General features: G+C 32.0%; 1 protein-coding gene and 1 pseudogene across 2 annotated transcripts; both read left to right on the forward strand.

The window, feature by feature from the left end:
* Positions 1 to 1,400: 1,400 nt before the first annotated feature.
* Positions 1,401 to 3,238, forward strand: LOC146908208 (soyasapogenol B glucuronide galactosyltransferase pseudogene; annotated as a pseudogene). Its single transcript, XR_015019696.1, has one exon. The product of XR_015019696.1 is annotated as a soyasapogenol B glucuronide galactosyltransferase pseudogene (transcript).
* A 4,018-nt stretch (positions 3,239 to 7,256) lies between these two features.
* On the forward strand, positions 7,257 to 9,160 carry LOC146908209 (soyasapogenol B glucuronide galactosyltransferase-like). The gene is made up of 2 exons (XM_085727525.1): positions 7,257 to 7,792; positions 7,987 to 9,160. Exons 1-2 carry the CDS (start codon positions 7,330 to 7,332, stop codon positions 8,790 to 8,792), a joined length of 1,269 nt encoding a protein of 422 aa, XP_085583651.1. The 5' UTR covers positions 7,257 to 7,329; the 3' UTR covers positions 8,793 to 9,160.
* Positions 9,161 to 14,798: the final 5,638 nt, after the last annotated feature.

Below are 14,798 nucleotides of genomic sequence, written 5' to 3' on the forward strand. Positions count from 1 at the left end.
GATGAGAGAGAAAAGTTTATTATTAAATAAAGAAATGTGAGAAAGTGGGATGAGAGAGAAAAGTTTATTATTAAATAAATAAATGTGAGAAAGTGGGTTTTAGTAAAGTGAGTTTTGATAGTGGATTTGACAAAAATAACCCTAAAGTTGTAAAGGAAAAAGTTTGAAAGAAAATTAGGTATGGGTAGTTAAGTAATTTTGGTAGTGTCTTATTTTTATATATTGTAAGTAGATAGATAGATAGATAGATATTTTAAAAATAACATTCAAGGGATGGGTGTGGAGGAGCTGAACTACGAACACACTATTCATATTAAGAGAGAATCTACCGCTAGACTGTGTGAACAACATACATAAGGATATACTAACAACATATATTATATATAATGATTTGTTTAGGTTTATTTTATATATATAAATGGGTAATAATCTGGTGTGGCTATAGCCACACTCAACCATACGTTGGGTGGGTTCGCCCCTGCAACCATAAGGAAGAAACAATTCATCAGTTTTTGAACAAAATAAAGCTACTATCATTTTGGTGGCTAAGACAAAACATGTAAATCTTACTTTATGTTATCATAATTGGTGTTCTATTTTGGTGCATCTTAGGTTGGGTAGAATGCTTTTTAGTGCCCGTTTGTTATATTTTTTTAAGATTTTTTTTAAAGATAATCACTTTTAAGAGTATTGCATCCATTTGTTTTAACTTTTAAAAAAAATCAGAATCTAAAAACAACTTTAAATGAGAAACTGTTAAGAGCAACTTTTCAAAAAATAGATTTTTTTTATAAGGGATAGAAAATACAAGTCAAAAGATTCAACTAATTTTGTAACATAAAATTCTTTTTATATAAATGTATCCAAACAAGCCAAATTATTATTATTATTAAAAGCAAAATATATTCTGATTTTTCATACAATCTCTAAAAATTAATCTCTAAATAATTTTATGTGAAAATTACTTTTATTTTAATCCATAACAAACAGACCCTTAGTTGGTAATATATATTCTACTTTCTCTGTGTTCTCGTGAGCTTGAATCAGTTGGTAAGATAATACATAATATATGTAAGGTAGGTCCCAGGTACATGACACCACAAAAAAAAAAAATTCTATTTTGACCGGTTAAAAAAAAGGGTTTGTGGAAAAGAAACATTTTTTTTTTTTTGAGAGAAATTGTGGAAAAGAAACATAATATGCACATTTTGGTACCAAGCGCTTCGTGATACAAGTGTGTCTCGCCTCTCACGAGACTACCAAGCGCTTCGTGATACAAGTGTGTCTCGGCTCTCACGAGACAAATTGGGTAAAGCGTATATTCATGTGGGACATACGAAGGAAAAATTACTTTATGGTAGCTACCTTAAATGTTTTTGACAAATGGCTATTATATATGTACTTCATTGTTACCTACCCTTAAATATCAACTCTCCCAAGAATATAACATACCCTTAATAGAACCAAGCAACAATGGAGTCTCAACAATCCCATAACCAACTTCATGTTGTTTTTCTTCCATTTCCCTCAGCTGGCCATATGAACCCTATGATTGACACAGCAAGACTATTTGCAAAGCATGGTGTTAATGTTACCATCATCACTACACATGCCAATGCTTCAAGGTTCCAAAAATCAGTAGACACTGACATCAGTTCAGGATACTCCATCAAAACTCAACTTATTCAGTTCCCTTCAGCTCAAGTTGGTCTCCCTGACGGTATTGAAAACACGAACGATGCCACTTCACTTGAAATTCTTGGTAAAATCATTCAAGGAGTAAGGATGCTTCAGGAATCTATTGAAGTTCTGTTAAAAGAAGTTCAACCAGATTGCATAGTCTCTGATATGATGTATCCGTGGACAGTGGAAGCAGCTGCAAAACTAGGTATTCCAAGAATTCATTATTACATCACAAGCCAATTCTCCAACTGTGCCATCCATTTAATGATGAAGTATAGACCTCATGATAATTTAGTTTCTGATACACAGAAATTTACAATTCCTGGTTTGCCTCATACAATTGAGATGACTCCTCTGGAAGTTCCTGATTGGTTACATGCAAAGAATCCTGCCGCTGCCTATTTTGGACCAATGCATGAATCAGAGAAAAGAAGTTATGGAACACTATACAACAGTTTTCATGAACTGGAAAGTGATTATGAAAAACTTAGTAAGACTACAATGGGGATCAAATCTTGGAGTGTAGGACCAGTTTCAGCTTGGATCAACAAGGTTAATGAGAAAAAGGCCAATGGGGGACACATAGAGGAACTTGCGAAAGAGGAAGAATGGCTAGATTGGCTTAACTCAAAGCAAAATGAGTCTGTATTGTATGTATGTTTTGGCAGCCATACTAGGTTTCCTCATGCTCAACTTGTAGAAATTGCGCATGGGCTTGAAAAATCAGGTCAAAATTTTATCTGGGTTGTGAAAAAAAATGATAAAGATGAAGATGGAGATGGTTTCCTGCAAGAATTTGAGAAAAGGATGAAAGAAAGCAAAAAGGGCTATATCATATGGAATTGGGCACCACAGCTGTTGATATTGGAACACCCTGCAACCGGAGGGATTGTGACTCATTGTGGTTGGAACTCAACTATTGAAAGCATAAATGCTGGTTTGCCAATGATTACGTGGCCGGTGTTTGCTGACCAATTTTACAATGAGAAGTTGCTTGTTGATGTTTTGAAGATAGGGATCCCTGTAGGAGCAAAAGAACATAATTTATGGGCTAACATTAATGCAGAGAAAGTGGTGAGAAGGGAAGAGATAGTTAAGGCTGTGAAGATTTTGATGGGAAGTGACCAAGAGAGCATAGAAATGAGGATGAGAGCAAAGAAACTTGGTGATGCTGCCAAGAGGACTATAGAGGAAGGTGGTGATTCTTACAACAACTTGATTCAGTTGATTGATGAGCTGAAATCATTGAAGAAATCTAAGGCACTTGGTGAGAAATCAGATTAGATAAGTCAAATGAAGGAGTAATGTTTGATGCTTTAGGAGATGCAATAAGATGAAACAACATCCCTCTTTTTTTCTTCAGCTTTTGTTTGCTTTTATCTGTCGTCCAATAAACAACATCCAATTCTTGTGCATTGCAACGAGGATAAAGGAAGTTAGTTTTCAGTTTTTACTAGCCTTTTTCATATTAAGATAAGAAAAGATGTGATGATGAATTAAATTATGTTGTCTACTATGGTTTGCTTTATAATATTTATTATCATTTCATTGGTCATATTAATTTATATCACCCAAGTAAAGTATATGTATAAATGGTAAATCTTACATAGATTCCATTAATCCAAAAAATCAAGACTATATGAGTTAGTTATGGCTTCTGTTATCCACATTAGCAAACAATTAATTGAATGTGATGCTCACAATTCACAATCAATTCAGGCTCAAATTTAAGTTAATGAAAGATTATGGCTCCACTCAAGAAAAATGGGCGAGCATGGTAAAGCATATTATGAAGCTGGTTTAACTATATTTATAATTTCTTATCCAATCTTCTTGTATTTGATAATATCATGTCCGGCTAAATTTATATAAGTTATGGTTCGTTAAACATCATATATGAAGCTCGATCTAATCTGCCAATATGCAACCAAATGGTATCAGAGCCTTTACCTTTAAAGAAATAAAGAATGATTTTAATGCTTCTCGCTCTAAAATCATCATTTTTCCCAGGAGGGAGTTATTAAGATGAATTTAAAGAGCTCGAGAATTTTTGTTAAAATCATTCTAAACTTCTTTGGTTTAGGTTTAATCCTTCTATCCCTTCGAGTTGATAGTCAAACACGCTGTGTTTACAAAGAAGTTATTTGAGAACATTTGAGAACAGGGCTTTATGCTATTATGTTACAAAGATTTGTAGATTCCTTTGAGCTTTATACATGAAGTTTAACAAATCATAACTTATTCAATCTATCATGATGATAAATGAAATGGATGACCATGATAATCAAAATAATTTGATTAAAAATGAAGAATTAATTGAATATCCAAAAAATTGAATATCCAAAAAATTTGGATAAATTAAACAAATGGACTATACCATTTGTTCCTCCTAAGCAAATTTATAGCTTTGGTATGTTTGATTTAATATCACGTTTTGCTGTCAAAACAATTGAACAAACTGTTCAAATGTCTGATAAAAGCCAAATTTTTCATTTGTTAAGAGAAAAGGATCTCAAACCCTTTAAAAAAATATAATTTTATCCATATTGGATTAATTCAAATTGGCTTTAAACCTTTAACCTTACTTGGTTCAAATTCCAGCCTTATGGCCTATGTTAGAGATGGAAGAGATAAAGATTTTAAATCCTCTCTAGCTGCTATAATTGAAACTAGTCTTTGTCATGGACCAGTTTATTTTAATGTTTTTCCTAATTTAAATTTATCCTTAACAGATAGACATCTACATGATGCTATGCAATTAAGTGTTAATACTCACGGCTATAATTTTAAACCCGGAAGTGAAGTTATGGCTATTTGTTATAGAGTCTATTATAAGGTTCTTAATACTTTAAATCCTAAAGCTAAACAAATAAGTTTTCACGGAACAACAACATTAGTTCAAACCAATCTTTTGACATCTAATGTTGCAACTAATAGAGTTACCAAGTGGAATGAAATAAACTTTCCCGAAACATGGAATCTACAACAGGAAATAGATCCTGAACCTATCCTTAATAAGGAGATTGATCAGATAATTCAAACGAGAGAAGGAGATATAGAAGTCAAATTTACTTCTCAAAGAAGCTTTAAGATACCAAGAAGCTTATCGTCCAGATACTCTAATAATGAGTTTTATTCAGATCCTAGTAATCCTTCTAGAACGTCTACTTCTCAAATTAGAGAAGAAATTGAATCTGTTGAAAATATAATTATAAGTGAGAATAAGATTCCTTAAGGAATTTATACTCAAAATACCCAAGGTAGTAAATCACCTACGCAGTCAGAGATGAGCTTTCATCTCTCAAACTAATTTTTCTTTTATGGATTTTTCTCCTAAAAGCGCTTTAAGGCAGCTCATCAATGATGAGTTTTATATGGAAAGATATTCTGAATTCAAAAAATGGTATTTTAATAAATATAAACATTGGGAATTAGTCCAGTTTAGAGATGATTATTATAACGAATTAAAAATAAAACATGATTATATCCCTTTTGTTAAATGGTTTTTAAATCATATTTTAGAAAAAATAAAAAATGAGATTTTCGTCCTAAAATCTAAACCTTGGATTAGTTCTGGGGGAGAAACTATAAATTCTCCTTTTCCTCCTGAATAGTGTATAAGTTTAGGAAAGAATGTTGAAGCCACGACTTATATATGCCAAAAGGTCGGAAACAATCAAATTACTCTTCAAGAACTTATACCAATGCTCAAAATTATACCAATGCTTTTCTCACTTGTTTAGGATATCAATTTATTTCTTTAGAAAAAGAATTAAAGAATTTAAAAGAACTCTTTGAAAAACAGATAACTCAACAAAAGATGGTTGTGAAAAAATTAAATGAATCTGATTTTCAAAGCTCTTCTGCATCTATTAGTGATGCACCTATAATTCAACCACCCATCTGCATAAAAGGATTTAAAATGGAAACTGAAAAAGATGAATTTATCAATATACTAGATGAAAAATTAAAACAATTGCGTTTAAATGTTTTATCTCAAAAAGATACTTCAGAAATTTCTGATAGTTCTGAAGATAATACTAGTAATAGTGATAGTGATAATGAAATTGGTAATATAGACCAATTGACGGCCATGTTTGAAAATCACGATATAAATGAATCTGAAATCAATCCCATTTATACTTCTAAATCTTTAGAAAAATATTACTATAAGAGGCCTTCACCTCAGGATCTTCTTTTTGAAGAAAATGAATTTTGTCAAAATTCTTATTTTGGAAAATCCATATATGAATGGAATATTGACGGCTTAAATGAAAAGCAAATCATCATTGATATTATACATAGAGTGATTATGTATTCCACTGTTTGTAAACAACAAGGAAGCTCTGATAGTTCTATAGCCTCGTTAATAACTACAGACTTTGTTGGGCAATTAAGGGGTTGGTGGGATCACTATCTCCGGGAAGCCAAGAGAAAAGAAGTTCTCGCTCATAAAAAATTAATATATATATATATATATATATATATATATATATATATATATATATATATGGGTGTGTTAGGATACACCCACTAGTTTTTATTAAGGTGTGTTTTAGTAAAGATATAACTAAAAAGTTGTTAAACACACCTTAAGATGAATGTTGCTAAAACACACATTCTAAAAAATAAGTGGGTGTATGTTAGCAACTCCTATAGGCATTTGCTAGGATACACCCACTTATTTTTTAGAATGTGTGTTTTAGCAAGTTATAACTAAAAAGTAGTTAAATATACCTTAAGGTGTAGCTTGCTAAAATGCTCCCACATAAAAACTAGTGGGTGTGTCCTAGCAAATCCCATATATATATATATATATAATGCATGTGAGAATTTATTTTTTTCCTCATTAAATTATACTCCTGCTAAGTTTCCTCTAAGCTAAATTCTTGGCTCCGTGAAAACATATCACAGTGTCTTGACATATCACATTTTGTAATGTCATGTAATATAATAATGTCACAATAATGTTTTTTGAGAGGTCGCATTATCAATGTTCTAATGTGACAATCTCTGGAACATATTTACTCTTGGATTCCTCATTACTATTTTATAATAGGTTATCACCAAGTATTTTCCGACCGAACAGCTGCCTCTTTTTTCTTGACATGGAGGAGGTGTACAGACAAACACAATTCTTAATTACTTAAACAAATGAGGAATGGAAGCATGTGTATTGGTACAAACAAAGTAATAACCATTTTTCTTTTGCTTTTGAATACTACTCCCTCCGTCCCAATTTAATTGACCTACTTTGGTTTTTCACACAGATTAAGAAAAGTGTATAAATAAAGGGGAAAGTGGAATATATTGTATTGAGAATGATAAAAGTAGTATTATTTAGTGTTATATTGTATTGAGAATGATGAAAGTTGTATTGAAAATTGAAATGGGTCGGTTATTTTGGGACACTTTTTTTTAGAAAATGGGTCAGTTATTCCAGGACGGAGGGAGTACTACTATGGGATGAAGAGGTGGCAATGTTCCCACTTTGAAAAACAATTAATCTCAGCCACAGAAACTACCTTCCCTTTAAATATCAACTCTTCAAGTAATAATGAAATCTCAGCCACAGAAACTACTTTGAAAAACAATTAATCTCAGCCACAGAAACACTCTACCATCTCAAAGATTTCAAAAGCAATAATGAAATCTCAACATTCCCATAACCAACTTCATGTAACTTTTCTTCCATTTCCATCTCCCGGCCATATGATTCCTATGATAGACACAGCAAGATTATTAGCCAAACATGGTGTTAATGTAACCATCATTACTACACATGCCAATGCTTCAACCTTCCAAAAAAACATAGACAGTGACAACAATTTAGGATACTCCATCAAAATTCATCTTATTCAGTTCCCTTCAGCTCAAGTTGGTCTTCCAGATGGTGTTGAAAATCTCAAAGATGGAACATCCTCAGAAATTCTCAGTAAAATCAACCGTGGAATATCGATGCTTCGAGATCCGATTGAGGTTCTGTTTCAAGAACTTCAACCTGATTGTATAGTCACTGATATGATGTATCCTTGGACTATGGAAGCAGCTGCAAAACTAGGTATTCCAAGGATTCACTATTACAGCTCAAGCTACTTTTCTAGCTGTGCCTTTCATTTTAGGGAAATGTTAACTTGTGCCCTTAAGGCACATGTTAATGAATCAAAGATAGAAATTATTTATTGAAATGTGTGTACTACATTTAATATTTAACTTTTCAATGAAATGAATGCACAAAATTTTAGAAAACATTTCTCCTTTTAGGTTTCTTAACATGTGCCCTAAGGGCACAAGTTAACACAACCCTTCATTTTATCATGAAGTATAGACCTCATGATAATTTAGCTTCTGATACACAGAAATTTACAATTCCTTGTTTTCCTCATACAATTGAGATGACTCCTCTGGAGCTTCCTGATTGGTTAAGGGAAAAGAATCCTGCCACAGCCTATTTTGAACCAATTTATGAACCAGAAGACAAAAGTTATGGCACACTATACAATAGTTTTCATGAACTAGAAAGTGATTATGAGAAACTTAGTGAAACTACAAGGGGGATCAAATCTTGGAGTGTAGGACCAGTTTCAGCTTGGGCTAAAAAGGATGATGAAAAGAAGGGTGATAGGGGACACATGAAAGAAAGCAACAAGGGGTTTATCATATGGAACTGGGCACCACAGCTTCAGATATTGGATCACCCTGCAACAGGTGGAATTGTGACTCACTGTGGTTGGAACTCGATTCTCGAAAGCTTGAATGCTGGTTTGCCAATGATCGCGTGGCCGATGTTTGCGGAGCAATTTTACAATGAGAAGTTGCTTGTTGATGTTTTGAAGATAGGGGTCCGAGTTGGTGCAAAAGAAAACAAGTCATGGGATAGTATTTGTGTAGAGGCGATGGTTAGAAGGGAAGAGATTGCAAAGGCTGTTGAGATTTTGATGGGAAGTGGACAAGAGAGCAAAGAAATGAGGAGGAAAGCTAAAAAGCTAGGTGATGCTGCAAAGAGGACTATAGAGGAGGGTGGACATTCTTACAACAACTTGATTCAGTTCATTGATGAGCTGAAATCATTGAAGAAATCTAAAGAACTTGGTGAGAAATCAGATTAGATAATTGAAATGAAGGAGTAGCTGATCAAGGCTTTGAATATGATGAAACAACATGGAAGTTTTTCTCTCCAGCTATTTTTTTCTGTTATCTGGAGTTCAATAAGATGAATCAATATCCAATTACTGTGCACTGCAGTAAAGCGAAAAGAAGTTAGTTTTACCTAAGCAATTATCAAGTTAAGAAAAAGATCAATAGATGGATTAAATTTTGTTGTTGTCTACTTTGGTTTGGCTTATAGCAATATGTATTAATTCATCACTACAGATATTTTAGTGTTCAATTACGTGACACGCTGTATTATACTATATAACTCTGGGTGAATTAAAGTATATGTTGATGACGAAGGTTTCAAAATTGAGGTAACAAAGGTTCCATAACTATAAGCAGCTATATCCTGGGAATGGTATGATACGTGCTTTAGAACAATTCTCTGAATAAATCAATAAACAAGGAACCATGAGTGGTACTCCATAGAAGCTGTAATCAATTTACTACATCACAAAAAAGAGGCATGATTTCTGTAACACAGTTCAGAATAGTGTTGTGTTAAGAGTTTTTGGCCAACATACTTTGCATTGAAAAAATGTAGTAATTCTGAAAGCTGAGGTCAATTCATTCACACTCCAATATATGAAAAAACCACAAATTAACATATTCTTTATATATTTTGTTGTATATCTTGCCTGAATTGCAGTCTGCAACTATTTGATTTTGAGCTGCTTCCATTGCAGTCTATAGAAAATTCATTGTGTTTATAAAGTTTGGACAGTTCTCACCTTACAAAATGTTCTATAGAATTGAGTTAGACCACAAGTCCAAATTCTAAGATATCTGTATCTTTGTAGAGGTCTTTATAAAATGGACCACTGCTCCGCTTGCATCATTTCATCATCCATAATCAGAATGGTGATGTTTTAATCGCAGCTTGCAAGAAAGACGATATAGCAGTGGATCGGATCGGATCCTTACCAAAGCATTGAGATTGAGGTGGGGTGTACAAATTGCACAGGAGCAGCAACTCACCAATGTCATTATTGCTTCTTTCTTATTCACAGGTGTTTGTAAACTTTATAAATGGAAAATCTTCCTTAGCTGCCATTGATGATTGATCCAATAATTCTGTTAAAGTTTGACCTGAAATCACATCTCCGTAGAGTTCCACCTTGATTAGCAACAGTAGTAATGAATGATTCCAAAGTGATCCAGTGCTATAAAAAAGAAACCATGCTAGAATTTCATCAATTCTATAAAAGCATCAGAGTTTGCATTGTTCCAGTTTTCTCCTAACATACCCTGCATCACACACTTTTTCAGCAAAAATGCAATCTTATTAACAGTTTGTAAAAACAAATATAAAACCATCTTCCTAGGTATTAAGAATTCTTACTCCATTAGGGCATTTCATCAAACAGCATATGGTTCATTTGTTAGGAAAAAAAAAATTCTTACATAAAACTCTTTTGGTATGTAACTTACACTATTGAGCAATGCTACATATTTTAATGTGAGGATTTATATAGGATTGGACAACTCTCCAATTTAAACCATGGTTTTGAGGTGGAGTTAGGTTCAAGATGTATCAAGCAAAATTAGGCTAGTATTGAATAAATAAAGGGGAATTACTTTTCCTACCCTATGACCTTCTCCCGCGCCATATGTAATTTTCAAAATTGCCCTTGTGCATTTCGGATTTTAAAATCCGAATTCATGTTTGCCATTTTGGATTTTATAATCCGGACAATTCTCATGTATAATCAGCCATCAGATTCTCTCACATATCAGCAGTTTTGAGTTTTGTTTTTAAAAACAACAAAAAAAACTAAGTAAAAAATGGTAAAAACCTGTCGAATAAAATCATAAAAATATAAAAATAGCACCAAAAAATTCTAAAAATCAAATAAAACTAATGCAAATTTTTTCGATTTTTCTGAGAATATGAAAAATTAAAAAAAAAAATGAAAAGTGGGTCTAAACGATGGAATTTTGGATTTTGAGGGGCGGAGTCCCTTAAGAAGTCCCTTCTATGCTATGGGAGTCATGGTCCTTGAATTTTTTCTGATTTTCTGGGGAAGTTTCGGAGCAATCCGATTAAGTAGCCCGAAAACTCGATTTTTGACTAAGAACAGGTAAGAATGACCCAAAAACAGAAGGATGAGAGTTAGGAAGATTAATATTGTCCCTAAAATGACTATCCATGTTACAAACATGTTTATAATTTGTGCTGATACAGTTCGGATTATATAATCCGAACTGTTTTACTTTGAAAAAGGGTGTTTCGGGGGTTTCCGGATTATGTAATCCGGAAACATCATGTAACGCGCCCTATTTTTTTGAAGTTTCCAGATTACAAAATCCGGAAAAGTCCGTTACTCATTTATTCACCCATTAACAAAAGAAAACACCATTCCAGATTATAAAATCTGGAAACTCAAAGGCATTTTTGGAAAAAATAGGGCGCGCGAGGAAACCCATAGGGTGGGAAAAGTAAATCCCTAAATAAAGGACCGTAGATCATTTAGTCTGTAGAAATTCAACATAAGTTTAGAAATGTGATCCGATAAACCATTTCTAGTAAATGAGATTTTTCTACTCACACCCTTCAATATCTAGTTACAACCTCAAAAACAAAAGATGGACAATAAATGATAGTAGTAATAAATAATGGATTGTGTCTCCTAAATTTAGTTGATAGAGACATTGCATAATATATACAGTGGTCGAGGTTCAAATCCTGAACACCCCAAATTATTCAACTTAAAAACGTGAATTCCTAGCAAATAGCTACTTGCCTAAAAATAAATAAATAAATAATGGATGGTTGAATTTGATGCATTGAGTTAATAATGGATTTTATTAAGGATAATGATATATGTCCTGAGAGAATCACGACGCCCAACATGTATGGTTAGTGGGAACCACTCTTACTTTCAACTTCCCATGTATTTAGGCAAAGATTAAGTGCTAGAGAGTGTTGAAAAGTGAGTGTTGCTAGCATTCCTCTTTAGGTAAATGATGAATACAATGACTTAAATTCATTCAGGATAACGTCGAGACATTTTGTTTTGGGATGAACAGCAATGCCCTTTTATTAACTACTCCCTCCGATCTCAAATATAAGAAACAAAAAAAAAATGATATTAAGAAAGTGGATTGACTACATTTAAGTCATTATAAAAAGTGATATTTTTCTAATTTTATCCTTGTCTTGGAGTAGTAAAAATAATTAATGAGATGAGTTTAATGAGGGTAAACTTGGAACTGTGGCATTTAATAAGTTCATTTTACAATACTTTTTCTTATATTTGAGACCACCAATTTTATTTTTTTTGTTTATTGTATTTGAGGCCGGAGGGAGTAGGATTTTGTGTCGATATCTTCTTTTATTTTAAGAATTTTGTGTCGGTATCTTATTCTTGTTTTCATCACCCACCTTTGGCATGTAATGAATTAATTGATACTCCCTCCGTCCCGGAATAACTGACCCATTTTCTAAAAAAAAGTGTCTCAAAATAACTGACTCATTTCAATTTTCAATACAACTTTCATCATTCCCAATACAATGTAACACTAAATAATACTACTTTTATCATTCCCAATACAATATATTCCACTTTCCCCTTCATTTATACACTTTTCTTAATCTGTGTGAAAAACCAAAGTAGGTCAATTATACCGGGATGGAGGGAGTAATGTTTTTCTTTAGCTCTGTAGTTTAGGGTTTTCTTAAAGTAAACGACTTTTTGACAAGTGTTCTACATGCAGGATGACATATATATTTATATCTACACTATATATAAAGAAAACTACCCCTTTTAACATTTTTGAGCTCCTTTAAAAAAATCATTTTTGAGCTGAATTTTTCTTTTCAAAAATACTCTCAATTTTTAATATAAATAACACATGTAACAAATAGATAAGAATAAATTTAAATATTAAAACAAATGTAACAAACACGATATGAATATCTATTTTTTGGTCTTTTCCTTTATCATTTAAAAAGTTGAATAAACTAGATGAGTATATTTATACTTACTTTTTCATCATTCCAATTATAACCTTAAACAACTTTTTCTATAATAAAACTGTTGTTGGTGTCATTAAAAAAAGAATTTAGATTTTTTTTATATTGTATTATTGTCGATGTCGTTGAAATAGATAATTATGGTTAGTTTAATTTTTTTAATAACTTGAAAGCAACAAACATTTATATTTTTTAAGTTTTAATCAAAACTAAAATTTCATAAAAAACACCATTCAGAATTTTCAAACGTTAGCGCAATAAAAACGTCTTTTCGTTAGTCGAAATAAAAATTTCATAAAAAATTTTGTTAATAATTTTTAAAAGTTAGTACAATAAAAAGAGTAGAAAGACAGATACGTTAGTGTCCACGTATCCGTATTTTAGCTAATAGTAATAACAAAAACTATAACTAAAAGAGCTTACAAAAATATCAACAATAAATTGTTCCAATGGTACGAGATTTGAGATAATTAAGTGGTAATGAATTGGATTTCTGACACTTGTGTTTGAGAAACAAAATCGATTGGGAGGATGTGTCCCATAAATCTCTTATCAGAATTAATTATTTATGATATAAATGAGGGTAGAATTTTTTTTTTAACACCTTAAAAGTTATGACATTTTTTTATAAACGAAACCAATTCTTTTTTTAAAAAAAAAAATCTTATTATACGGATCGGTGAGAGCAATTAGAGAGTAGTATAAAATATTATAGAGATAGGATCAAATGACACCAAGGTGTCAAATTAAATTTGACACCAAATCCTAACCATTAATCCAACTTTAATCTAACGTCTCTCATCAATTCATTAAATTCTCACATGCTTGATCAAATGAGCCAAGTTTTAATTTTAGAAATAATTTATTCTTTCTTCTCTTGGTTAATTACTTACCATTTTCGTTATATTGGCTACTCTTGCATTGGTGGATCGTATGTATGATTCTTGAGTTCATGCTGCTATTTTTTTTTGTTGACAAAATGATGCTAATATTCTTGCATCGAGTGTTTTAGCATTTGTGTTTTGCTTTCGTTTAGTAGCATATGTTCTTTTATAATTTTGGGTGCAATCGTCCATTCATTATCCTTGGTGCTCTCTATAAATCAATGTTCTTTAGGCTCTTCTAAGGAAAAAAAAAAGGTTAATAGAATATAAGGATGATAAGCCCTTCAAAAAAAAAAAAAAAAGATAATAGTGAATAGTGTAAAGAAATCGTAATAATACCATCATATAACTTTTGGTAAATAATTAATCAAAAGAAGATAGAATAAATTATTTCTAAAATTAAATTTTGGATCATTTGAAAGCATGTGGGCATTTAATGAATTGATGAAAGACGTCGGATTAAAGTTGAATTAATGGTGAAGATTTGGTGTCATATTTAATTTGACACCGTGGTGAATATTATATATAAGAATAATGTTTTTCTTATATTAAGGTTTATTTAAGAATAACAAAGTTAATATTCTCCTTCTCACACTCATTCAAATATCTGAGTTTATCCACTTGAGCTACGTCTTGGAGACGAACATAACATGCTAACAACTAACATTTAGCTATAAAAACCACAACCACAATACATGCAATCGTAGTTTCACTCCAGAATCGCATCTGCGACGGCAATTTTAAACCATCAAGCTAACCATATCCATTAAGGCATTAAAATTTAGCTAGCGTCATGAAGTTGACAAAAACTTCCCCTTCACCGCAAAATGAGCTTGAACTTCTCCATAACCTCAACCGGAAAAAATTGAGTTATTGATCCAACTTCAAAGTGGTAGACAACTTTAACCGATGTGTGTAAGAAGAGCCCAAACGTTGTTTCGACCTCTGGCAAGGAAGAGACAAACCATATTTCATTTTTACAAATCTTATTTCAAAATAAATTGATCATAAAACTTATTTGAAATATATATTTATTTGTGAAATATATATATATTTTGGACATGTGTGAAATATTTATAACTGACTTTTTACCCCGTGCA

Source organism: Medicago sativa, chromosome 7, assembly GCF_051527215.1.
Source record: "Medicago sativa cultivar Bolivia chromosome 7, Bolivia_mono, whole genome shotgun sequence".
Taxonomy (NCBI): domain Eukaryota; kingdom Viridiplantae; phylum Streptophyta; class Magnoliopsida; order Fabales; family Fabaceae; genus Medicago; species Medicago sativa.

Coding starts and splice junctions, on each gene's coding strand:
- LOC146908209 (XM_085727525.1), top strand. CDS start 7,330: ATGAAATCTCAACATTCCCATAACCAACTTCATGTAACTTTTCTTCCA. Junction 7,793..7,986: donor AAGCTACTTTTCTAGCTGTG/CCTTTCATTTTA, acceptor AAGTTAACACAA/CCCTTCATTTTATCATGAAG.